Source organism: Aspergillus steynii (assembly GCF_002849105.1).
Source record: "Aspergillus steynii IBT 23096 chromosome Unknown P170scaffold_6, whole genome shotgun sequence".
Classification (NCBI taxonomy): domain Eukaryota; kingdom Fungi; phylum Ascomycota; class Eurotiomycetes; order Eurotiales; family Aspergillaceae; genus Aspergillus; species Aspergillus steynii.
The window spans coordinates 3,310,835-3,333,337 of record NW_020194403.1 but is presented as its reverse complement, the minus strand read 5'-3'; the positions used below and the strand labels follow the sequence as shown (position 1 = coordinate 3,333,337).

Below are 22,503 nucleotides of genomic sequence, written 5' to 3'. Positions count from 1 at the left end.
CTTCATTCATTTCCTTACTATATCGCGGACTATACCATCAATTGATCACTGATGATACATTACATTGAAGACTCATCCAAGTTTAAATCCATGAAGCTCATTCCCAACCAACATTTGCCAAATTGTAGGATAATACCCGGGAAGGCGCTGGGGAATAGAAAGCTTCCGGGATGTTATCCCAAGACCTTATTCATCACAAGTAAGTGACAGAAATAAGAAAAGCACACTAAGGCCTACCATTCAACAGGAAAGCCGATATTTTCAACTCCGGGCTATAGCGCCTCCTCTGGAACACTTGACCTACGGCCACGGTCCCTGCGCCCTGACAGTGCGGTTTTGCGTAGTGCTCTCTGCGCTCGCTCTATCGGGTAGTTGACGGGCGATTCTCCACCGGTGAACACCAGCAAATCGTAAAGAAAAGCACCGGTAGCCGCCCCAGACAGTGCTCCCAGCCACGGCCCATACAGCCAGTACGGGTCAGTAAACAACTCCGCCCCATATCCTAGTCCTAGCAAAACGAGACGTGGACCCAGGTCCCGACTGGGATTGAAGGCGGCACCAGTCTGGTCAGCAAACGTAATGCTCAGAAGGGTGATGACCAGACCCAGAATGAGCGCATTCATTCCGGCACCAGGCGGGGCATTCTGGTCGTCGCCGAGAGCGAGCACTGCGATCGTTAGGAATGCTGTGCCCACAAATTCAGTGAAGAAGGCAGTCGGGGCTCCGATCCATGGGGCTCGGGGGCCTGTGACGAAACTGTTCAGGATGCCTCCGTCGGCGCTCGTGTCGAGGTATAGTTGGATGGACGGATAGTACAGAGAATATGCAGTCATGGCTGCAAAGAGGGCCCCCAAGAACTGAGCCGCGAAGTAGCCGGGGATCTTGCGCGTGGGAAAGCCGCGGTAGAACCACAGTACGAGGGTGATAACCGGGTTGAGATGAGCTCCAGACACACCACCCGAGATGTAGATCGCCAGCATGGTGGCGAAACCCCAAGCCCACGCGGTGGTGTTGGGGTTGCCTGCATTGGCCAGGGTGACAGCGAGATCGGCGCCAAAGCCTAGCGTGAGCTGGACGTAGACTGAGAGTCCCTCAGCCAACGCTTCGCGATAGTGAGTACGGACAACGGACCAGGTGGTGTGATGGTTGTGCACTTCCTCGTCGACCAGCTCTTCTATCAAAGGTTGTAAGTCGCCGGACTTCTCCAGTGTCGTGAAGTCTAACTCGTCCGGTTCGTCCACCAGGAGGGGATCAGTCTCCTGGAGCCCTTCAGAAGGTCGATCAACCCCTTCCTCGGGCGGCGTGTCCCCTTCTGGCACTGTGGCGAGGCGTTCTGGAGGCAAAGCCCAGGTTGACGCACGCCTGAAACGCCGAGAGGACGATGACAGCGACGCCGTATCACCGCGCAGGATCTTGTTGGCCAAGTTAGCCTCGCGCTGGAGGCGCGCATCCTCGACCTGGGCCGCGATTTTCAGCGGGTTCGACGTGGGCAGAATGCGGCCCTTGGTCAATTCATCGGGATCAACGTCGAGACCGGCTCGATGCGAGCGAGCAGCCGGCCACGGAGCCTGACGATGGGCCTGACGAAGCTCGTCCATCGTGGGCACCATGCCAGGTCTCACGACGCGCGGTAACGGCTTTGCTAGACTCCACACCGGTTTGGCGTTGACTCCTTGGTCATACTCAGGATTCAATTCTGCATACCCAGGCTGGACAAACGGCTCGTGGGCGTGGCGCATCTGTGGCGTCTCTTCCGTTCCGGCCAGGGTGAATGGTTGCAGTCGGTCCGCTAGAGAGACTCGGCTACCTATACTAGGGACTCCACTTCCACTTCGGCGTCTTGACCGAGACTCATCCCATGCTGAGCCTCTTCCTGTGGGAGAGATAAGTCGATCACCAGGCGGAGAGACTGGGGTTTCTCTGGCGGCGGCGGACTATGACAATCATTCAGTATGCACAAGGCCCCTGAGAACAGGCGTACGAGTGACTTACCCTAGCCCTTGGACGACCTGCATCTTCGTCTGCCATCATATAAATACTTGCTTTATGTTGCGCTTCTCGAGAATATTCAAACCCCTGGTTATGTCGACATTAGAGAGAAAGATCCCACTTTTCAGCCGTGAGAAACAGAGCGATTAAAAGACCAACACACCCAAAGATCAACTAACCCCGCCTCATCGCGTGAACTTCCAAGGGTCAAACTAGCAATCTCAGCAAGTAGGAACCGCGGGCTCACCCGGTGGAGACTCGCTGCTTCTGCGTTAAATCGTCCGATAGTCGAGCTTGACATCATGCTGCAGGCCGGGTTGCCCGATGCGGTAAACCCGTGGGTCGATTGGGCGCCGGTGATTGGAGGCCGAATAGATCAACGGATCGACAATCAGGATATTTGCGATGCTTATGGTGTTATCAGGAGTGTTCGGTTGGGGGACCGGTGCATAATCTACGGAAGTGTTATGAATGGTGTGGCGATATGAATGAGTGATGTGCTGGCGAATTTGTGGAAAAAGGCCGTGCTGATGGAAAACACGATCGGATTTATTTACTCAGACACCAAACAATAGCCACTCATGTGCAGTTTCTCGCGACAAAGTGTGACATCCAGTTTCAGACGAAGTCCATCACAGTTTCGACTGTCCCTTCGCCCGTCGTCCTGTATCCACCTCCGTCCACCACGGGAAATTCGGCGGCGCATCGTCCTCGAGCGTGGCCTTGAAATGGGGCCTGCGCTTCTCGAAGAACGCCTGAACGCCCTCTTGTTGGTCCCTGCGAAGGTTAGCTTCATACTTTTGATCTCCATATCTACAACCCAGCGATCACAGGGAGAGGCAAACCGTCCACTAAACATATGATATAGCACCGCCGAATCAACCAAATGCGACTCCTCGGCGGTCGCAGGACCCCTCCACATAAGCTGCCGACTGAGATATGATGCCATCGGACTGACATTCTCAGCTATCTCAGTTGCTAGCTCCAATGCCCGCGACACCACTTGTGCAGAATCAGGGTATGTCTCTGCAAACAACGACCCGAAATGCGGAGACGCGGGAGGAAAGACTCCGCCCGTGGTCAACAGGTACATCGCGTGCGAGTACCCGATCAACCGGGGCAGGAAGAACGAGGAGCTCGACTCCATCGTGAGACCACGCCTCGGGAACACAAACCCGTATTTCGCCTTGTCGCAGGCAATCCGGATCGCCGCTGGAAGAGTCATAGTCATGCCTAATCCCACCGCAGATCCTTGCATGGCTGCGATGGTGGGCTTTCGGCACCGATGGATGGCGAGGGCAAGACGGCCTCCTCTGGAGAGTATGAGTCACCGATCTTCTGACTGATATGAGGGAACATGGAAGCAAGAAACTAACGCATCACGATGATCCATCGTCCTCTCCTTCTCTCCCTTGAACCCGCGTTCGAGGTCCGCACCCGCGCAGAAGATCTTGCCTGCACCGGTGAGCACCACCACTTTTACGCGCTCATCGATGTCAAACATGGGATAGATCTTCTCGAAGTCATCCATCATTTCGATGGTGAAAGCATTGTGTTTATCGGGTCGATTCAGCGTCACGACGACTACGGGCGTAGCCTCGGGGCTGCCGGCAGGGTGATGGGAGACTTTGACATGGGTGAGAGGGAGGGACTCGTAGGACGAGGGGATGGGAACGGTGGGCGGGTTTGGGATCATTTCGGTTGTTTATGGTGAAATATAGTTGTGTAGTCTGGTGGACTGAGCCAGTGGATGAATGGGGATTTATATCTGGGGGAAGTCCGGGGTCCTCGGTTCTCCACGTGGATGAGAATATCAGTGTTCACTAATCACAATGCGGAAATGTGACTATCAGTTCTACCGAAGATGAAAATATCAATTCACTCTGTTTGGGGGACATATTATATCGGAAAGAAAAGCACTATATTCCGATTCCTGACATCCACTTACAGCTTCGAAAATATCCCCTCCCTCTGCGCCCTCACATCCAACTCCTGCGTCCAGGTGCTCCTGGGCTGTTCATGCAGATACCAATACAACGCCGCCAGATCAGCCGGCTGCATCAGATACCGGTCCTTTTCCTGCACTTTCTCCCCCTCCCCGTCTCTCTCCCACCTCTTCGTCACCACCGACCCGATAATATCGCTCTCCACCGGCCCATCAACCAGCACATGCACCGCGTGGATTCCCTTCGCCTGAAACTCCCTCGCAATAATCTGCGCCAACGCCCGCAGCCCAAACTTTCCCGGTGAGAACCCCCCTAGCCCGGGACTCCCACGGATCGAAGCCGTCGCGCCCGTGAAGATAATCGTACCCGATGCGCCCTCTAACATGTCGGGAAGAACAGCCTTCGAGGCGTAGTAGGCGCCGAGCATGTTGATTTTGACGAAGTCTTCGAACTCGGTGGTTGGGGTTTCGATCAGCGTTCGCGGCCGAAGACGCCTCGAGCCAGCGTTGTATACCAGGACCTTGACGGCGCCGAGATCGGATTTTATGGCGCTGAACGTGGCGATGACAGATGATTCGGAGCGCACGTCAGTGACGTAGAATTTTGCGCTGTGAATTCCGTGCTGTGCACGAATAGACTCCTGGATCGAGCGCAGTTTGCTCTCCGTCCGCGCGATTAGGGCTACGCTGAAGCCTTTCGAGGCGAAGTGCCGCGATACGGACTCTCCGATGCCAGGGCCGACGCCGACGACGGCGAGCACGGGATTGTGGCGTGGATTGTGGGCCATGGTTTTGAGAGTGAGGGCTGAGATGACTTGGATGGATGGAAGATGACGAAGGGATGAGGTGTGGTTTATTTATGGAGTTGGGGTGGTTGGCGATGACGACGTTTAGCCGAGGTTGAGGCTGATTAGTCAATTCGGTTTGGATTCGATTAGTAGTCGGCCAGATGGTGTTCGGCCATCGATAATTATTGTTTGTTTTCTATGGGAGACTGAAAGAAAGTATTATGCGGAATCTGGAGACTTGAAGGTTAACATGGCATGAGAGAATTTGGTATCGGCCAATTCTCTAGCCCCGTTCACGGTCCGCGAACAGGATATGTCAAGCCCAGGACCCAGCCGATGATCCAAAACATATCATGCATATGAGAGCGTTCCAGCACGGCTTCCACCACCGTCCGATGCCGATTGAATCCCCTCTCGCAGCTCCATCTGCTGCTTCAGCAAATCACCCACTTGCCTCTCCATGCCGAGGAAATTAATCCCCAATTCTCTCCTCGCCTTCGCAGCATCGACAGAATACCGCCTCTTCTTTTCTTCCACACCAGACCACCCCAGTGGAAATTTGGGAAACTCCCTTCTCACAAACCCCTGTACCTCGGCCCAGTTTCTCCCATCCGATGACAACAAAAACGACTCAAACCCTTTGACATCATCACCCAGCACTCTGACATGCGCATCCGCTACATCTAGCACATGAACTCCCAGATACTGGCTCATGAGCGGCTTCTCGGCCACCAACGTCTGGAAGAGCATACCGTTTGTACCGCCCAGCTCGGCTGCAGTTTCTTGAACCAGACTACGGCCAAAGACGAAGACGGGGTGCAGGGTGACGACGTCGAAGGGCGGTTGGTGGGTCTGCACGAAGTCGATAGTTGCTTTGTACGACGCCAGTTTGCTAGCGTGGTACTGACCCATCGGATCCAGGGAGGTCACTTTTGAGACGTCGATGTTGTAGTCGACGGTGCTAGTTTCTGTGGGTATGGTAAAGTTAGTATGGCTTTTTCTGTTGGAATGGATGGGAGAACGAACCACGAACGACATCTAAATTGGCGACTTCTCCGAGTGAGACTAGCGACAGCACGCTCGCGGTGATAACCACTTTCTTGACTGAGTGAGCCTTCGTCGCTGATTCGAGAATTGACACCGTTCCGCGAACTGCAGGCGTCAGGAGATCCGCGCCGCCGCCACTGGCTAGCGGGGATGCAATGTGAATAATGTACTGCACATCTTGCAGGGAGGCATCAAATGCCCCGGCGATAGTAATGTCCGGAACAATCGAAAACTCAATCTGATCTTCGTGGACCAGAACACGGCGCAATTTATTGCCTTGTTCGGGCCGGCGAATGGCGAGACGCACTCGGTATCCGGCATTCAAAATGTGCAGAGCAACTTGAGAGCCGATGAAGCCGGTAGCTCCGGTGATGAGGACGAGGGACATGCTGATCAATTGGTTGGAGAATGCGTTGTGAAGTTTGAAATATTTGTGGAAGTGAAATGAGAATCTGGTCGATTAAATACTCACACGGTGCGGCTGAAGGGAGAGAGAAGTGCTGACATTAGGATCGAAAGTGCTGGACAGGCAAGTTCCCTAAGAGATTGCGAATATAACCAAATTTCTCTGCCAAGAGAAATGTTCATTAATCAAAAAATCTAATCAAAAAGGCCCGGCCTGTAGCCATGAGGTCATTGCCTGGGGAAGACCCACGAGCTTAATCTGCCAGCCGTAATGGCCAACATAATGATTACTGATCGATTGCCTCGGAGTTTAAGTCGAAGGGGGACTATAGGATGCAGGGGTGTATGCTTCTCCGTAACTTCTCTGGGATAAATACCTGCCCAGAGCCCCGGATTTCAAGCTGATCTCACCTGGATCTGATACTACATAAATCACCACCATGACTCTCCGTTCAGCAGTATACATTGCCCCTCCTACTCCTTTCAGAAACCCGGCCAAGCCCAACGACAATAAACCAGCGGGTTTGTGGTCTCCGATTTCCTGCACGCTCGTCTACTCAGCGACACACGCCGTTCTCATCGACACGCCCATCACCATCAAGCAGACTCGAAGTCTAATCTCATGGATCGAACGTATCGCCCCCGGCCGACAGATCTCATACGTCTATATCACCCACGGACACGGGGACCACTTCTTCGGATTACCGCTTCTCAAGGCCAAGTACCCCGACGCCAGGGTGCTCGCTACACCAGGGACAATAAAACACATGGAGCAGCAGATCGAAGACAGAAACTACCAGAGCCAATGGGAATCAAGATTCCCGGGAGAAATCGCACAACCGTTCATTTCCGCGGATCCGATTCCATCCGGTAACGAATTCAAGCTGCAAGGACAGTGGTGCTTCCAGGCCATTGAAGTGGGTCACTCGGATACCTACGATTCGACGGTGCTCTGGGTGCCGGATCTCCGACTGGCGGTGTGCGGAGACGTGGTGTACGGACAGGTCCATCAGATGCTGGGAGAGGCAAGTACAGCTGCTAAGCGGGAGGAATGGATACGGGCAGTAGAGAAGATTGAAGCTCTGGACCCGCTGTACGTCGTTCCGGGGCATTGTCAGGAAGGGGAGATCATGGGACGGTGGCACTTGGGAAACACAAAGGAGTATATTGAGGATTTCGCACGAGTCGTGGAGAGCAAGCCGAAGTCGGCACGGGAGATCGTGGCGGCTATGACGAAACTGTATCCGGATCGGTTCAACACCGGGGCGTTGGTGATAGGTGCCATGGGTGCCATGCAGGCGGCGAAGCAGTCCAGGATCTAGGGTTGGAGTGAGCTAGCAGAACGGAGAATTATTTCCAATTTGTGGCTGCGGAGTATCAGCTAGCAAGAGATGCGCCATTATATAACCAAATTATAAATGTCAACAGGCCAGCCCTTGCGAAAAGAGTCGTAAAATCATTAATCATGCATGTTCTGAGGCATCAAGCCCATATGGCCGCCCGCAGAGCCTTTTCGACGTCATGACGTCGGAATCCCGGCGTGCGTCCCAGGCAAAGCGCCTTGGTAATTAAAGCTACTCATATTATTAGCCTGGATGGCAGAGAGGGACGAAGGGAGCTCACCAGGTATGAAACGTCCGACATTAATGGACAGGGGAGATGGCTTGGATTCCGGCTGGGAGACAAAAAAATGTACATTCTTTTCGCGGAGAAACCCCTCGAGGTCCTGAATATCGAACCATTCCCCGTCTAGCTCGTCTTGGAACTCTGGCGAGACGCGAGACAGAGGATTCTGGACGGTCTCCCACCGGTTATAGCGAAGTGGATGCAGCTCTAGAGACGTATCCCTGGAAGGGGATCGAGGGTAGTGCGATCCTGCACCGCCGAGGTAGAAGAATGGAACTTCTCTCCACTCGTCCAATCGACTCTGGCCTACCTTGGCATGCAGCGCGGCCTGGAAGAATGCCACCATGCGTGTTCGGTCGATGACAGTGAACAGCAATCGGAATGGCCGTTTCAGGCGATCCATGGAAACCGAGGGGTTCGCGAGTACAAGATAAGCCTGATACAGACATGCCATGTGCAAACGTTCCATGAAAGCGGACAGTTCCATATGAGATACGACGATGTTCTCCGACGGCGACGAACGATCGGAGCTGGAATGCGGCGAGCACACATAATCCTTCACCTCCGAGATGGCGGGAGATATGGGATTCGACACGAGTTCCGGGGGCACCGATGGGCCATTGGCCTTGTCCGGTGAAGATTGAGATTTTCCGCTGTCCGGCGATAGTTCGGAAAGATCCTGCTCCTCGCTCGTCTCCTTGGCCAAATCCAGACAAGTCTGAACCGTCTCACGCAAATGACCGGTCAGATCGGCATGCGAAGCCAGCACCCCGGACTGAACGAGCTTGTCACTGAATGAGATCACCGTGGTGCTCATTTTCTCCACGGCCGATTCCAACTGCGCGATGCGACCTTTGAGGGAGGAAATGTTGGCTTCTTTGCGGGATCTGTAGGCGCGCTGGGCTAGACGAATTTGCATGCGACGTCGCTGGTCCCCCGTCAGTAGATGAAGAGGCAAATCCAGAGAATGCAAACCAACACACCTCTTCTGGGTCCTCGCCCAACTGGCCCTCCAAGTTCTTGCGCGGTCGACCGCGTTTTCGCGCCGAGGCCTCGGTCGCAGTGGCATTGGTACGCTGGCGTTTGGGCTTCTTTGGCGGTTCGGTCGGTTCCGGAGGAGGCGTCGGATCGGAAGGAATGCGTTTGATCCTGGGGATATCGCGAGCAAGGGCTGCTTGTCGAGGCGGGCCGTCGAGGTTGTAGCCGCCGTATAACGGGACTTGCGCATACGGATCGGGGACGCGCTGTCCCGGCGGGTAGAAGGATTCAGGAACGGGATAGGAAGAGGCCGATAGCAACGAATTCAAATTAGTGGTATTGAGCGGACCATCCACAATCGACGGACGATTGCGCGGAGACAGCAGCAGCTTCTGGTAAACCTCATCCCAGGGCAGCAGTGGGCCATCGGGGTCGGCCCCGTCGTACTGCTGCAGCGACATGGGGCCATCCATAGCGACGAGGGAGGTATTTGGATTCATGTGAGCGAGGATCAAGAGATGCGAAGGTCGAGCATAGCAAGAAGGACAGATAGATGTAGTGGGATACGAACGAAAAGCTGGGAAGAGCAGCTCAACGCCGCAGAATAATGGATTCACGCCACAACGGCCGGCGTTAACGCTTCGGGCTATCCCCGGCCGCGCCAACCTTATCTTATGTCGCCTTAGTCATCTATCCAGCAGATATGCATGCATAACACCGCCGCTAGACCACTTCAGAACAGCCTCGGCACGGCACGATCACTAATCATTAATTCCGGGTCGAATTTTTTATTTCGGATTACTGATCAGGGACCCCCCTTTTGCCCGATGACCGATGACATGACTGTATGCTTTCACGCTGTCTCTATTTCCATGTGGACCCATTCGAGACCTACATAAATACCCTGGAACCATTGCGCGTCGGATCCTGCATAGTCCAGAATTATCCATAATTTATCCTCACTGCTTGTGCAAGGACACGTCCTGCGGAATGCGGAGGAACTATATATAAAACGTTGAGACTCCTTCTCCACCGGGCCCGTCTGCCTGGTCGGTCTTTTTGCGTACGTAACTCCGAAAACCATGACATTTTCTATTCTTGGTTTGCTGGAACAAACCCAATAAGGCGGTCACCCGCTCCTCGTATTCCTCAGGGCAGTGTCACTGTCCCAACCAGAGCCAGTAATTCCAGGCCGCAACCATGGAACGGTCTGTCATGGTCTGCTGTACATGCAGTTGGGATATGTAGCCAGCCCTGAGATGGGGGAGTGAAGAGGATGACCCGTTCAATCATATGAAAATGGCAGGACACTTAATGTCATAGGCATTGCGATACAATTCGTACGTAGTGACCGAGGAGCAAAGGGACCATGGTTCATTGCTAACGCATTCTCGGGGACAGGTGCTATCATTTCCTTCAGTCGTACAACATGTGACATGTGAAGGCAGAGGACCATTTTCTTTATTAGCAATACGCTTCCAATTATTACAGTGGCTTGCAGAACACCGCAGAAGTAAATCTCGGGTAGGAAACAGACACGTACTGATATACTCGAATGACGCGTCGTCACCGTAATTGATCATTCAAATGCTCTACCTAGGTACCTACTCTAGCTTGAAATATTCAATCAGACGAGAAAGATCATCCCCTCCATATCCATCACGCACAGCCTTTTCCAACAACTGAACGATAGGAAGAATCATTGCCGACGAAACGCCTTGATCATCTCCCGCCGTCAAAATATTCGGTACCGCAGCCAGTTGCATTTCCAGATTTGAACCCCTTGTTGCAAAGTCCTCGTCGTCAATCTGCTTGGCAAGGACCCCAAGATACTGTGTCATGGCGGTCAGCCACGGGGTGAGAATAGACATGAAGTCCGTCGCAGCAGTGCCTTGAGATTTGGCGAGCGCTGTTGCATGAAAGAACCCGGAGAATAAGCCGTACATGCCCGATAGCAGGGCTAGGTCATGGAGCGATGCTGACCCTGCGTCTGGACCAAAGTACTTGACGACTCCGAGATGCGACAGATCGCTCTCGAGGGGCCGGAAAATCTCCTCTGACGCTCCGCTGTAGAGCAGAATGGCATGCGGAGTACCGACCATGACGGGCACGGCCATGATACCGCCATGGATATACTGCGCGCCCTGGTCGGTGATCAGGGTGGACAGTTTGCGGGCTTGGTTTGGCGTGCCGTTCGTCAGGTTAATGATGATGGTTTTACCCGTTTTACCCGACAATGAAGCGAACGACGGAGTGAGTGTTTCCTCGACAGCTTTATTGTCCAGAAGACATATGATGATCATGTCGCTGGCAGCGAGCGCCTCGAGGACGGTGGATGCTGCCCGGGCGCCCTGTTCGGCGAGACAAACTGCCTTGGCAGGCGAACGGTTCCAGACTATTGTCTTGTAGTTTTGAGCGAGGAACTGGGAGGCAAGGGCTGTTCCCATTGCCCCAAGACCGAGGATGCTGATAGAACGAGACATTGTGTTTGGTGGTTTTATTGGTTTTGTCGATTTGATAATGACCGAGTGGTTGAGCTTGCCAGGAAGGTTCAGCTCAGAGCAGATCAAACATTTTATACACGTTGAGTCTCTTGAACAAGTGAGCCATGTCTGGCATATGTGACTCAAAATTGGATTTCAAATCAAACATTTGTCATGATAGCATTTGACTAGTCGAATAGGTTCATATCCCATCTCTGTTGTCGTATTCACCACTTGGCGCTCGCAGCCACTATCTTGGCTGATTGGCAATAGAATTCATCAACACCATCCAAAGACAATACCTTGAAAGGGAATATGACTCATTTTTGGGCCAACACGACTATTCGAGCAACTATTAACCTACGAATATAACCCTTAAACACAAGACTTTCTTGCATTGCCCTGTGCCAAGAGGTCCCTTCTTGGTCTCAGCATCTCCGCTTCAGACCACATCTTTCTTCCTGTCCATCACCACAACTGCTCCTTGATATCCTTTCCAAAGTATGCCGCTGCCCATAAATACGGAGTAATAGCCACAGCTTAGAACATGGGCTCTGAAAAAAACTTGAGACAAGCCTGCATCGATGGTAACCCGGATCAAGTGCGGGAGATTCTGGAGTCACGCAATGGCCTCGCCCAGGCGGATTTGAACAAGGCCCTCGGCGCAGCTACGTACTCTAATCACCTCGAGATTGCGAAGCAGCTGCTTGATCACGGCGCCGAAATCACTGAATTCGCGGTTCACGGTGCTACCTACTCCCTCAGTGTGCCAATCCTGCAGCACCTACTTGACCGTGGCTAGGATGTCAATTCAGTCGGCTCGAACAGCCCCGCCCTGAGGTACTATGAATCATTCTTAAGCAAAAGGCACTCGACTCTGACAGTCGATACAGGCTAGTGGTCCGGAGCAAAGAATGCACGCGCCTCCTCTTGGAGCATGGCGCCGGCCCAAATCTTAGGAAGGCGAGGCTTTATGCCCTTGTCAACAGCTATTGGCCATGGGCCTGTGGAGGCTATGGAGCTGCTTGTCTGATACGGAGCGAGGTTTCCTGCTAACACAGATCTTATGTTCAGTGCAATAAAACGGAAAGAAGGAGCACTTGGCGCGGCAAGGTTTCTCCTCGAGCACGGGGTAGACCCCAATGGATCAACTTCTAGAGGTCCCCCGCTCTACCTTGCCGCTGATCTGGGCAGAAAAGAAGTCATCCCTTGTTTGCTGGAGTATGGAGCGGATCCGTCGATGGAATACTATGGTCAGACCGCGGCGCAATTGGCGGAAGAAAGAGGCGATAAAGAAATTATCTCTCTGTTGGCTGTGTAGACTGAAACTATGTTCCTTGGCCGAATAGAGAAGAACAAATCTAATGCGAGTTTCTGGAATTTGCTTTTTCCTTTTTCTTTGCGTGATTTGGTGACACTCCTAGCATTGGTTCTCGGCCGCAACGAAGAACCTCCAGGTCCCTCTTCGCTCGAATTCCTGTCCCGGGAGCCGCGCAGTTCCCGCTTAGCCTCAACCATAGCCTCTGAAAGCCCTCGTATCTAAGAGCTACCCGCTACTGCTTTCCAGGGCATTCATGAGTCTTTCTGCTCCCAAATGGACGCATTTAGCAACCCGGCCTAGCTTGTCGATATGAATGGCGGACATAGCCGGCAAACCCCAATAATTATGACAAATATCGCGAAGCCCTGGGCTTCCAAGGATGTCAAAAGGCCTGGATTTGCTCCCTTTTCTGCTCTGAAACATATAGGCTCCTCAGCAATAGTCCTTGTGGCTTTGCGATTTGAGATTATGGTTTCCCTAAGATCTATATACTAACTGGTTTTCAACCTGACTAGGCGAACAAACTGCAGGACATCAGAATATCAATGCACGCAAGGGGTCCGTTGATCTCGGGTGTGGTACCTTCCCTTATGAGGTGAAGAGCCCTGCAAAACAGTGCATTAATACCGCTGGGATGGTAGCCCTTCTTGAGTTGCCTGAGTGTATATCTGACAACAAAGGATGTGTCCAAGCGCCGTTTGTGTCTTGGTCGTAGCTGAATAATTTCCTATGCCTCCTTTTATGTATATTGTGGTCTTGCGATTTTGTGCTTTCTTTTTCTTTTCTTTTCTTTTTTTATATTTCTTTTTTTTTGCCCGTCCATCCTGGCTCTCACTCATTGTCACCGAAGAGCCGAAATGTATGTGTAGGTGTCTATATTACGTTTTCCAATTTTTACCTGATACTTGCCACTATTGAATGTCACTGTTTGATATCAATAAAATAAAGAGTTCAAATTACAACAATCTCTCTACAGCAAACCAACAGGAACCTGGACGGCTTTATCCCGAATATAATCCGCAAATCCCTTTCCAAACCCATCCAACCGACTGGAACTACTAACTCCCCTTCCCAGTATCCTATAGATCACAAAGTGCACGGCACATATCCGTGAGAACTCAACACGCTCGATATAAAACTCGTCTCGCCAATCGTGACCAAGAAGGCCTTTCATCCTATCAGTAGTCATGTACGAGCGTAACCATGACCAGTGCTTTTGGTCCTTAGGGAAGATGCCGAAATTGAGGTTGCCGCCTTTGTCGCCTGAGCGTGCAAGAGTGATGTCGCCAAGGGGAAGGGATTTGGTAGATCCGGTGACTGGTTCGGAGGGTTCGGGGTCGTAGCTTTCTCTTTGAGGAAGATGCTCATAGTGCGGAGGATGACCGGTGTCAAACGACGTTATTTTGTCGAGCTCAACGAAATTAATCGACTCGGTCATATCACATTGCTTGATAAGAGCAGGGTAGTATGCCAGGAATGAGCGTGGGACTGCGGTACGAGTGTCCAGAGTAGCGTGAAAACCTGGTCTCATTAGCGGAGGCATGTCCATGCATCGGTAATTGGGGAGCAGGTGCTGTTGATACCGGAAAAGTGCTTTAAGGAAATGTCTTTCATGGCCTTGGATACTGCAGCTATGGCGCCTTCTAAGCGAGAGGCCATGAAGATTCGCAGATAGGTGGTGCTTTGCGTTTGAGAGATGGGGTTCTCTGCTGGGACACCAATTCTAACAGTTTCCGATTAGCACAATGACCCATTGCAACGCTTACGGATAGGAACGCAAAACCTCTGAAATTCAAGCGTTTCAAGCTCCTTTTGTACATCCTGCGGTATGAAATGACGGATCTGCCGCTCCAGCAGATCCCACTTCTTGGAAGTAGCATAGCCAGTGGCATTGAGCAGCAACTCGGCTTCATATCCCCCATGATAGAAAACCGCGAGCTTCGTAGTAGGAGGTGGAGGAGAGCCGGTGATGCCAGATACACGCACCCTGGTATCGTCAGTCAACGTTCCAACAATCGCATCCGATGGTCAAACGTACCGATCTGTACCTACCTCCTCAACCACTATATCTCCAATATGTGCACTTACATCGCTATTCAAATAGACATTCCCCTGTAGCTCATACAGGAGCTGACACCGGACGGTATCGGAATTCACCATCCCCTGCGTCCCCGGATGCTTTGTGATAATGCAAGACCCGTCCGCTTCAATCTCCGCTATCGGGAATCCAGGAGCTATAAGGTCATCCAGGGGGCACTGATCGAAACCTGCAAAATTGCCCCCAGTCACATACGCTGAGCACTCGATAAGATGTCCCGCTATCAGGGCGCCCGCGAGCCGGTTATAGTCTGTTTCTGTCCAATCGTACCAGAACCAAGCAGCAGCAATGACCGGACTGGCGTCAGCAACACGCCCGCAAACGATGATATCGGCGCCACGCTGGAGACCGTCCACGATTCCACGGGCTCCGAGGTATGCGTGTGCGGATACCATAGGGACGGGAGTTGACTCGGAGTTGTGTAGAAATGCGAATGTCAGGTCTTGTGGGACCACGGAGGGATTCCCAGAATCAAGATGGAGGAGACCATCCTTCGTCGTAGGCATGTTTGGTCCGACACGGTCATACAGGTCATCGCCTGCAAGGTATGCCACGCGGAGGCTTAATTGCTTTTCCGAGACCTGCAACAGCGTTAAGAATTGACTAGTTAGTTTCTAGAGAAACAACAGACCAGATTTTGCACCCTCAGAGCCAAAGCCTTCGGGTCTAGGGCGCCTCCGTTGATCACAACCTTGATGCCTTTTGCTGCAATCACGTCGATCGTCTGCTGAAGACCATCCCACGCAGTCTCTTCATAACCGGGATGTTTCCCAGCCCTCCAGGCTTGTGCATTGTTTGCCATGTTCACCTCTATCTGAATTAATATGCGAGGCAGATAGATTAAAAGGAATGAGGGATGAAGGTACCAGCCAGATAATCCCCAGTGATGAAGTCCACATCTCCCAAAGTCGCCTGTCGATACATTTCATACGCCGGGTCGCCTATCCAATTCACTCGTTAGCAAATGGGTTTGAACAATATGACAATTAACTCACCATGGTATCCCGAGCAATTGGCTACTCTCACCGGGCGTTTGAGTATAGCATACGCCATCTTGTTCTCGTCGTCCGAAATGTAGACCTATCGTTGGGTAATGCAGACTGGATGAGATATAGCGCAGGACCTAGGACATTATAAACAGCTCAGAAGATACCCCACATTCCTCCAATGGCCGTGGAGGATCTACACCCACTAAAATTCTCACTTCACTGGGTCCACTGTTGTGGTGATGATCCGCGATTGTTGCCGTGGGCCGGTTTTCCCGTGGGCCTCGGGGACGAAAGTTCCACGGCGCCGTGGAGTTTCAGAACTTGGGCATTGTGCCCCATCGCTCCTTTGCGTTTCTTTTCAAATCTATTCAGCCTGTTTGAAATCCTGGCTATTGTGTAAAATCCTGTGGTAAATAAATTAGACCACCACCTCAGTCAGGGCAGTTGGTTGTCTAACACACCCTACCCTCACGAAACGAAATAGGAACTATGGCTCCCTCCCACGAAACCATGGATGGCACCGACGTCTACGGCCCCGGTACTTTCATCGACAAAATTGTTCTCCCCGTCCCTCAAGATGCGCACCGAGTCTTCGAATATCTCGCAGCCCAGACACCCTTCTTCACCCAAGCCAAGTCGGCATGGAACACGGTTAACTTCGAGGGACACCCGGAACCGATGATCCCCGGACCGATCAAAGCCCCCGTTGTGGCTGCTGCATTGCATGCGATGTGTGGTATCGTCGCCAACGAATTGCTTGAGCTGCGCGACGGAAAGCCGCTGAATGAGAGCAATGTGACCGTTAACACCGACCACGCCGGGATTTGGCTCGGAGCGACATTCGCCACATCTATCAACGGGTCCGATATCTCCACTCGTGCACGGTCCGGACAAATGAGCTCTCTTTTCGATCGTGACTTTGAACAAGGCTTTGGAAAGGGTATCGCGGGACGAACGACAGCAATCTATCAGACTAAGGATCCGAAGGTGTGGTACCAGCTTCACGGGTCATTAGATGCCAAGCAGACGCTCGAGTCTATGGGAATCGACAGTTCAGTCACCTTTGATACGCCGAGAGAATACTATGACTATATCCAGAAGCATGTGCGTGGGTGGAGTCCTGACGAGCTTGAGATGCACAACGTACGACACGGTCTCTGTGGAAGTATCTGCTATACGCCGGATGCGTGGAGGAAGACCGAGTTTGGGAGGCAGTTGGGAAAGCATCCCCTGGTGAATTTGACTCAGGAGTCGTACGCTTGTCCTACGCCAGCAGTCGAGTTGCCGAGGGTCGTTGACGATCGGAGACCACTGGCTGGCATTAAAGCTCTGGAGATGGTCCGCATCATTGCAGGACCGACGATTGGCACAACTCTTGCTTCTTTTGGCGCCGATGTCATCAGGGTAAACTGCAGCAGACTAGCAGATCTTAATGTAAGTTTGTGTTCAGTTTCAGTATTCGTAGCCAAGGCTAACCCCATCTCAGGTCTTGCAGCTGGTTCTAAATGCCGGTAAACGAACAATCGATTTAGACATCGGAAAGCAGGAAGATATGGATCGCCTCCATGAGCTCCTGGCTGATGTGGATATTTTTGTTCAGGGTTTCCGCTATGGCTCGCTCGAGAGAAAGGGCCTCGGGCTTCTTAGTATGCTGAAGCTTGCAGCGAAGAGAAACAAAGGCATCATTTACGTGGATGAAAACGCGTATGGCCCGGACGGTCCGTTTGCCGAGCGCCCTGGTTGGCAGCAGATCGGCGATGCTGCGTCGGGCAGTTCTTACATTATGGGAAGGTCGCAAGGCTGTGCAAACAATGAGTGTGTGCTGCCACCGCTTCCAATCTCTGATATGACCACCGGTCTCGTGGGTGCTCTTGCCGCCATGCTGGCAGTTAAGGAGCGTGCAGTTAACGGCGGATCGTATCATGCTACTAGCTCCCTAGTTGCTGCGGATTTGATTGCACTGGAGAAGGAAGTTGGTCTTTATCCTCTAGATGTTGTCCAGCAAACGAACGAGAAATTCGGTTTTCTCCCGATTAAGCCGGATCAATTCGTTTCCGAGATCATGATCCAGGTCATCGATGGGTGGAAGAAAGGACTCCCGGGTTGTCTGGACGATGACTCCCCACTAATGATGACTTTTGAAAAGACACCTTGGGGGCGTCAGACTCTTCTGAGGCCCGTTGTCAAACTTGGTGATGCCAAAGCGACACCTACATGGACCACTCCAGCTGTACCCAACTGCTACCACGACCGGAACATAAGCTGGCATTGATTAACGGGGCGCGATTGTTGAGCGGCCAGTGATGGCCAAATGTTGTGGGTCAGCATTTGTAAATATAACATATCTGTACACAAAGGATAGAACTCTAGACACCCAATGATTGGTCGTGGAAATCTGGTGAATTCTCGTTTCCCATTCCGGGACCTGGTGCTCCACTCATCATGTCTTGCCAATTCCAAAATGGAGGAATCGACCATTGCCAGTTCATCACTGGATCAGATGCCACGTCAAAAAGTGCAAGGTCGCTATTCAATGGCTCCATGTGAGTTGTGCCGCTGTTCAGACTCTCTGAAGAAGTGATTGGCTCTGTAGATGGAGCAGCATCCATGCCTTCCTCATTCATAAAAGCTCGAGACATGGATACATTCGACACTTTTTCAGCATCCATCGGATGTGCATTTCCTAGTCGCTGATGCGTGCTCCTTGGTCGATGCTCGAGTGCTCTTTTGCTAGCAGCTTTAAACTCAGCGCATACGCTGAGGACATGATCAACATAAGTCCCAGGCTCCTGGGTGGAGATCTCAGAGAGATAGTCTATTGTCTCGCAAATCAGCGAAAGATCATGGCTAGCTGTTTCATGGCCCGGCGTCATGAATATCCCAAGTGCTAACGTTCCTGAAGCTGCAGCTGGAAAGTAAAGGACGTTCCTACATGGTGTCAACTGGCTTACCCCCCGCTTGTCACAAGACTACCATAACGCACCATTGGTATGAAGACTCGAAGACTCTGGCCTGCTTGATTAGCTTAACCGCTGAACGTGCCGAATCAAGCGACGCGACAACAGTTTGTGCAATCTCCGTCTCTATCATTGGCCTTTTTTCCGGAGTCGTGACCGGCTCTGTCCCGCAAGCAAGCACACTCGGTATAGATTCGCATAGCAGCAGTAATAGGCAAACTTGAGGCGCAGAATATGCTGAGAGGCCGAGATTTGAGAGGAGGTTGAATAGGACTCAAAGGTTATGGGAAGAGACTGCTTCCACTCCACCAGGGCATCTTCACATCCCTTTACTTCTTTCAGGAGGCTCGCTCTTGGCTGCTGTTGGACCGACGCGGCGTAGAGGTGTTGATACATGCGCCGCTGTATTAAAGAAAGCTGCGATAGCAGACGAAAGAAGTTAATTTCAGCCTCCTCCAGTGTCAAGATTCCTTTACCATCAACAGGACTCTCGGCCGGCAGCGGCGTGTCGTAATCATGCTCGTCTTGGACCGGCGGACGACCGACTCGGAGGGAGATATCTGCGTCTAGAACGAAGGCAACCCAGAATGCCCGTCTCCTTTCCTCGACTTCAGGTGTAGTCAGTCCAAAGGTGAAACCCCGATGCAAACCAATTGATTGTGATAGACGCATTGCTGCCGACGCGAACATGAACAAGGACTGAGGATTTGGTGTTCCTTGAAAATAGATTGCCAATCCTAGCATCGCCTGTACAGTAAGAAGGTCTGCAGCACGCATGAAAAACTCTACTACCACATTCATCGCGTTTTTTATGTGCCCTAGAGACAGCTGCCAGCTCTCGCCGCTTTCATCCGTTGTTTGTGCTCTTTGTCGGTATGCGAATGCCAGGACAACATTCAGTGAGGCCCACCATGAAGGACTTTCGTCCGGACTCCATGAAAACTGCCTCTCCAATAACATCATAAACGATGCTTTGTTAAATAACGGGATGGCTTGGTTGAGATCTGCGAAATACTCATCCACTAGCCGCGTAGTGATGTTTTTGCTGGGGAGTGGCTGAAACGCACGTTTTTCGAAGTCATCTTGTAAAACGCGAGGAAACCAGCTAGTCAACTGCCATTGCGTTGCGCCTTTTCTGACGGCAGGGCGCCATGCTGTCACCCCCGGTCCGGTTGCCCGGCTTGTCGCATGGGCCGCGGCCGCTGAGAGCCCTGAAGAGGCTCCTTTATCGGAGTTAATTTCGTTTAAATTCGATCGAATATGGGAGGGGCTGGGATCGTGCTCACCAAAAAATCGCATTCGGCCATCCCTACCGTTAATGACGTAGGATGTTTGATCAATTCCACTGTCGTAGTCCGTACTGCCATCTTCGTCGCCGGCGTCGTCAGGGCGTCTCTCGCGAGAAGTATGATTACCTGCCCGGATCGAATCAATCTCAGATCCATCTCTCAGGGTCGGAGAACCTGGGTCTGGGGTCGACTGGTCATCCAGATTGACTGGGTTTTCATGCAGCGTTCTTGATGGACTCTGATGCTGCAATTGCTCCTCCATACTCTGGACGCGTCGCTCTAAATCCGCAACGTAAGCACTAGCGACACGTTAGCGCCACCGAGCAGAAGCGGGCCTCAGACAATTACCGGCTCGACCGATTCGGTTCCTTCAAGGTATCCTGAAAAGTGCATGAGAAATTAAAGGCGTGGCATGACGAACAAATCGGCCGTTTGCCGTCACATTTGGTTTTCTTTCGTCGGCATGTATTGCAAGCCTACGGGCATCAGCGATATCGTGATGGCAGACCTTTTCTGCACGTACCTTGGCGCGACGGACCGTTCCAACACGCGAAGACTGTGGACCGGCCATCTTAGGTTATAACACTGTTCTCCCGTCAGGTCCGTCAGAAAGATGAAAAGCATGGGCTCGTGATGGTTGAGAGGGGCTGGAATGACATTCCTTCCGGCGGCCCGAGGGTTTTATCGGTAGCTGACTAAATCCAGGAGAGGGTAAGCGACATGAAGGGAATCATTGAGAAATGGTGAAACCGTCATGCGTACTCTGTCCATCTCCCTGCCATTCAGAGAGATAGGCAACATGGAAATGAGGGATCGAGGCACAGGAAAGAGCCAAGGCTGTCGTGGGTGGCCTCACGAACGGGCGGCGCTAAACCCGACCAGGCCATTTTCTGCCTCGCTGCCTTGGCTTTGATGTCCGACTGCTGGACTGCCTCAGGCCTCCAGACGACGTTACCTATTTCGAAAACCAATAATACAAGCAAAGTCAAGCTGTATTGGGAGCCCGAGTGTCTTTGTGTGGTATTTCTACGGTAGCGAGGCAAGAATGGGTTCATGTTCAGCCTCGAAACCTTCTGCAGTTGATTCTCCGGGGAAAATATATTTCATCCAACATCAAGAATTGAGAATGTCAGTTTTGCCTAAATTGGACCCACAAAGTCGAAGGAAGGGCAATCACGATTAGAGACAACTTGAAACTCTCGCAAATCAGCTCAAAAGGCAATATAATTTAGCCCGTTGCATCATCATCCCTGACCGGAGAATCCTGGCGTCCTCGGAGTTCTTGGCAGGACAGCTGAGTTATCTCCGACTGCAGTCCTACACTGTAGAAGGCAGAGGTAAGCCGATCGACAGGGTTACTTGTGTGGGATCCGATATCGAGGCGGTGCCTGGGGGCTTTTATTCACGGGTATAAAGATGGAGACGATGCCCGTGAAGGGATGACTCTCTATGCTTTGGTTTCCATTCAGCTCATCAGAAGGAACGACAATGCTCCCCAACTTTGCTCATCTCCGAGCTAGTCTCCTAGGGCTTTGCCTGTCCTCCATCGCCATGGGCCTTGGATCGCGTTAGGGCTTCTTCCTACTTGTCAGAGCGATGTGTACTGATTGATGGCGCTAGACTCACCGGCGACTACAACCCCAACTCCGCTACCGGAGCCCCCAAAAACTCCTCCCCAGAAGTACGGAATGCTGCTTTTCCCGGCATTCGAGCTTTTGGACGTATTCGGTCCCCTAGAGACCCTCCAGCGTCTCACATCATACCATAAGGTGGACCTGATCCTGCTCTCCGAAACACTCGACACAGTGACAACAAAGCCAGGATCTAGCAACATGAACGCACACAACTCCACCGGCTTTCCGGGGATCGTCCCAACGCATACTCTCGACAATGCGCCCGAGATGGACGTCCTCTTTGTCCCCGGTGGTCTAGGAACCCGATCCCCGAATATGAACCGCACGATCGACTTCATCGCAGAGACGTATCCAAAAGTGAAGTACTTGATCACCATCTGCACCGGGTCTCGATTGGCAGCACAGTCCGGGGTTCTGGATGGGAAGCGCGCCACGACGAACAAGGCTTCGTGGAACAGCACGGTGGCGCTCGGCCCGAAGGTGGATTGGCAGCCACGCGCGCGCTGGACAGTCGACGGCAATGTTTGGACGTCGTCGGGGATTTCTGCTGGAGTTGATGCCACCTTTGCTTTTCTTGACTGGGCATATGGCGAGGAAACTGCCACGACAATCGCCAATCTGATGGAGTATGAGAGGCATACTGATCCGGATTGGGATCCATTTGCGGATACATTCGAGGTTCCTGGTCGGTGAGTGTGTTGCAGGAGGCAAGGGGTTTGCATTCGAGATGATAGGGTATTCGAAGTCTCTATATAGCCTTTGACAGTGGCGTACCCAACGAGATGGACGAGATGGGGTAGGATGAGAAGTGAGAGGATCCTGCAACAGCATTGAGCACAACCGTACCTGAGCCTGGGAAAAAAGCTTGTATGTAAGAGTGTTTACTACCTACAGACGGAACTGAATTTTGATACATTAGATCTCATTCTTCTGCTCAAGTGCTGGCTCTAGTGT

The 22,503-nt window shown here is 52.2% G+C and overlaps 12 protein-coding genes across 12 annotated transcripts; 4 read left to right on the top strand and 8 right to left on the bottom strand.

The window, feature by feature from the left end:
• Positions 1-24: 24 nt before the first annotated feature.
• Positions 25-1,826, bottom strand: P170DRAFT_389027 (MIP/aquaporin family protein). Its single transcript, XM_024845857.1, has one exon. It carries the CDS (start codon positions 1,737-1,739, stop codon positions 273-275), a length of 1,467 nt encoding a protein of 488 aa, XP_024702754.1. The 5' UTR covers positions 1,740-1,826; the 3' UTR covers positions 25-272.
• Positions 1,827-2,621: 795 nt separating this feature from the next.
• P170DRAFT_478300 (ClpP/crotonase) lies at positions 2,622-3,685 on the bottom strand (the record flags this gene model as incomplete). The annotated part of the gene is made up of 3 exons (XM_024853550.1): positions 2,622-2,766; positions 2,835-3,302; positions 3,366-3,685. The coding sequence occupies 3 exons, from the start codon at positions 3,683-3,685 to the stop codon at positions 2,622-2,624; spliced, it is 933 nt and encodes a 310-aa protein (XP_024702753.1).
• Positions 3,686-3,913: 228 nt separating this feature from the next.
• P170DRAFT_241075 (NAD(P)-binding protein) lies at positions 3,914-4,898 on the bottom strand. The gene has a single exon (XM_024842957.1). The coding sequence runs from the start codon at positions 4,720-4,722 to the stop codon at positions 3,934-3,936; it is 789 nt and encodes a 262-aa protein (XP_024702752.1). The 5' UTR covers positions 4,723-4,898; the 3' UTR covers positions 3,914-3,933.
• Positions 4,899-5,073: 175 nt separating this feature from the next.
• Positions 5,074-6,157, bottom strand: P170DRAFT_362967 (flavonol reductase; the record flags this gene model as incomplete). Its single annotated transcript, XM_024844545.1, has 2 exons — positions 5,074-5,690; positions 5,749-6,157. The coding sequence occupies 2 exons, from the start codon at positions 6,155-6,157 to the stop codon at positions 5,074-5,076; spliced, it is 1,026 nt and encodes a 341-aa protein (XP_024702751.1).
• Positions 6,158-6,614: 457 nt separating this feature from the next.
• Positions 6,615-7,885, top strand: P170DRAFT_413391 (MBL fold metallo-hydrolase; the record flags this gene model as incomplete). The annotated part of the gene is made up of 1 exon (XM_024846976.1): positions 6,615-7,885. One exon carries the CDS (start codon positions 6,615-6,617, stop codon positions 7,494-7,496), a length of 882 nt encoding a protein of 293 aa, XP_024702750.1. The 3' UTR covers positions 7,497-7,885.
• On the bottom strand, positions 7,512-9,268 carry P170DRAFT_439105 (bZIP transcription factor). Its single transcript, XM_024849763.1, has 3 exons — positions 8,784-9,268; positions 7,798-8,728; positions 7,512-7,748 (listed from the first exon to the last, which is right to left on the bottom strand). The coding sequence occupies exons 1-3, from the start codon at positions 9,249-9,251 to the stop codon at positions 7,657-7,659; spliced, it is 1,491 nt and encodes a 496-aa protein (XP_024702749.1). The 5' UTR covers positions 9,252-9,268; the 3' UTR covers positions 7,512-7,656.
• A 1,039-nt stretch (positions 9,269-10,307) lies between these two features.
• Positions 10,308-11,357, bottom strand: P170DRAFT_439103 (NAD(P)-dependent oxidoreductase). The gene has a single exon (XM_024849762.1). The coding sequence runs from the start codon at positions 11,259-11,261 to the stop codon at positions 10,383-10,385; it is 879 nt and encodes a 292-aa protein (XP_024702748.1). The 5' UTR covers positions 11,262-11,357; the 3' UTR covers positions 10,308-10,382.
• Positions 11,358-11,721: 364 nt separating this feature from the next.
• P170DRAFT_241041 (uncharacterized protein) lies at positions 11,722-12,262 on the top strand. Its single transcript, XM_024842956.1, has 2 exons — positions 11,722-12,101; positions 12,155-12,262. Exon 1 carries the CDS (start codon positions 11,809-11,811, stop codon positions 12,061-12,063), a length of 255 nt encoding a protein of 84 aa, XP_024702747.1. The 5' UTR covers positions 11,722-11,808; the 3' UTR covers positions 12,064-12,101; positions 12,155-12,262.
• A 1,290-nt stretch (positions 12,263-13,552) lies between these two features.
• On the bottom strand, positions 13,553-15,733 carry P170DRAFT_457725 (acyclic terpene utilization AtuA family protein; the record flags this gene model as incomplete). Its single annotated transcript, XM_024851738.1, has 7 exons — positions 13,553-14,103; positions 14,166-14,305; positions 14,366-14,569; positions 14,621-15,261; positions 15,312-15,490; positions 15,547-15,621; positions 15,676-15,733. 7 exons carry the CDS (start codon positions 15,731-15,733, stop codon positions 13,553-13,555), a joined length of 1,848 nt encoding a protein of 615 aa, XP_024702746.1.
• Positions 15,734-16,140: 407 nt separating this feature from the next.
• P170DRAFT_457724 (CoA-transferase family III) lies at positions 16,141-17,941 on the top strand (the record flags this gene model as incomplete). Its single annotated transcript, XM_024851737.1, has 2 exons — positions 16,141-17,103; positions 17,156-17,941. The coding sequence occupies exons 1-2, from the start codon at positions 16,159-16,161 to the stop codon at positions 17,939-17,941; spliced, it is 1,731 nt and encodes a 576-aa protein (XP_024702745.1). The 5' UTR covers positions 16,141-16,158.
• Positions 17,942-17,989: 48 nt separating this feature from the next.
• On the bottom strand, positions 17,990-20,693 carry P170DRAFT_512037 (uncharacterized protein). The gene is made up of 6 exons (XM_024854953.1): positions 20,439-20,693; positions 20,264-20,391; positions 19,913-20,214; positions 18,810-19,849; positions 18,653-18,681; positions 17,990-18,597 (listed from the first exon to the last, which is right to left on the bottom strand). The coding sequence occupies exons 1-6, from the start codon at positions 20,484-20,486 to the stop codon at positions 18,036-18,038; spliced, it is 2,109 nt and encodes a 702-aa protein (XP_024702744.1). The 5' UTR covers positions 20,487-20,693; the 3' UTR covers positions 17,990-18,035.
• Positions 20,694-21,525: 832 nt separating this feature from the next.
• On the top strand, positions 21,526-22,242 carry P170DRAFT_363006 (DJ-1/PfpI family protein; the record flags this gene model as incomplete). Its single annotated transcript, XM_024844548.1, has 1 exon — positions 21,526-22,242. One exon carries the CDS (start codon positions 21,526-21,528, stop codon positions 22,240-22,242), a length of 717 nt encoding a protein of 238 aa, XP_024702743.1.
• Between the last annotated feature and the right edge of the window lie 261 nt (positions 22,243-22,503).

Coding starts and splice junctions, on each gene's coding strand:
- P170DRAFT_389027 (XM_024845857.1), bottom strand. CDS start 1,739: ATGCGCCACGCCCACGAGCCGTTTGTCCAGCCTGGGTATGCAGAATTG.
- P170DRAFT_241075 (XM_024842957.1), bottom strand. CDS start 4,722: ATGGCCCACAATCCACGCCACAATCCCGTGCTCGCCGTCGTCGGCGTC.
- P170DRAFT_439105 (XM_024849763.1), bottom strand. CDS start 9,251: ATGGATGGCCCCATGTCGCTGCAGCAGTACGACGGGGCCGACCCCGAT. Junction 8,729..8,783: donor TGGGCGAGGACCCAGAAGAG/GTGTGTTGGTTT, acceptor ACGGGGGACCAG/CGACGTCGCATGCAAATTCG. Junction 7,749..7,797: donor TGTCGGACGTTTCATACCTG/GTGAGCTCCCTT, acceptor TAATATGAGTAG/CTTTAATTACCAAGGCGCTT.
- P170DRAFT_439103 (XM_024849762.1), bottom strand. CDS start 11,261: ATGTCTCGTTCTATCAGCATCCTCGGTCTTGGGGCAATGGGAACAGCC.
- P170DRAFT_241041 (XM_024842956.1), top strand. CDS start 11,809: ATGGGCTCTGAAAAAAACTTGAGACAAGCCTGCATCGATGGTAACCCG.
- P170DRAFT_512037 (XM_024854953.1), bottom strand. CDS start 20,486: ATGGCCGGTCCACAGTCTTCGCGTGTTGGAACGGTCCGTCGCGCCAAG. Junction 19,850..19,912: donor TGGCCGAATGCGATTTTTTG/GTGAGCACGATC, acceptor ACTCCGATAAAG/GAGCCTCTTCAGGGCTCTCA. Junction 18,598..18,652: donor TTCGAGTCTTCATACCAATG/GTGCGTTATGGT, acceptor GACACCATGTAG/GAACGTCCTTTACTTTCCAG.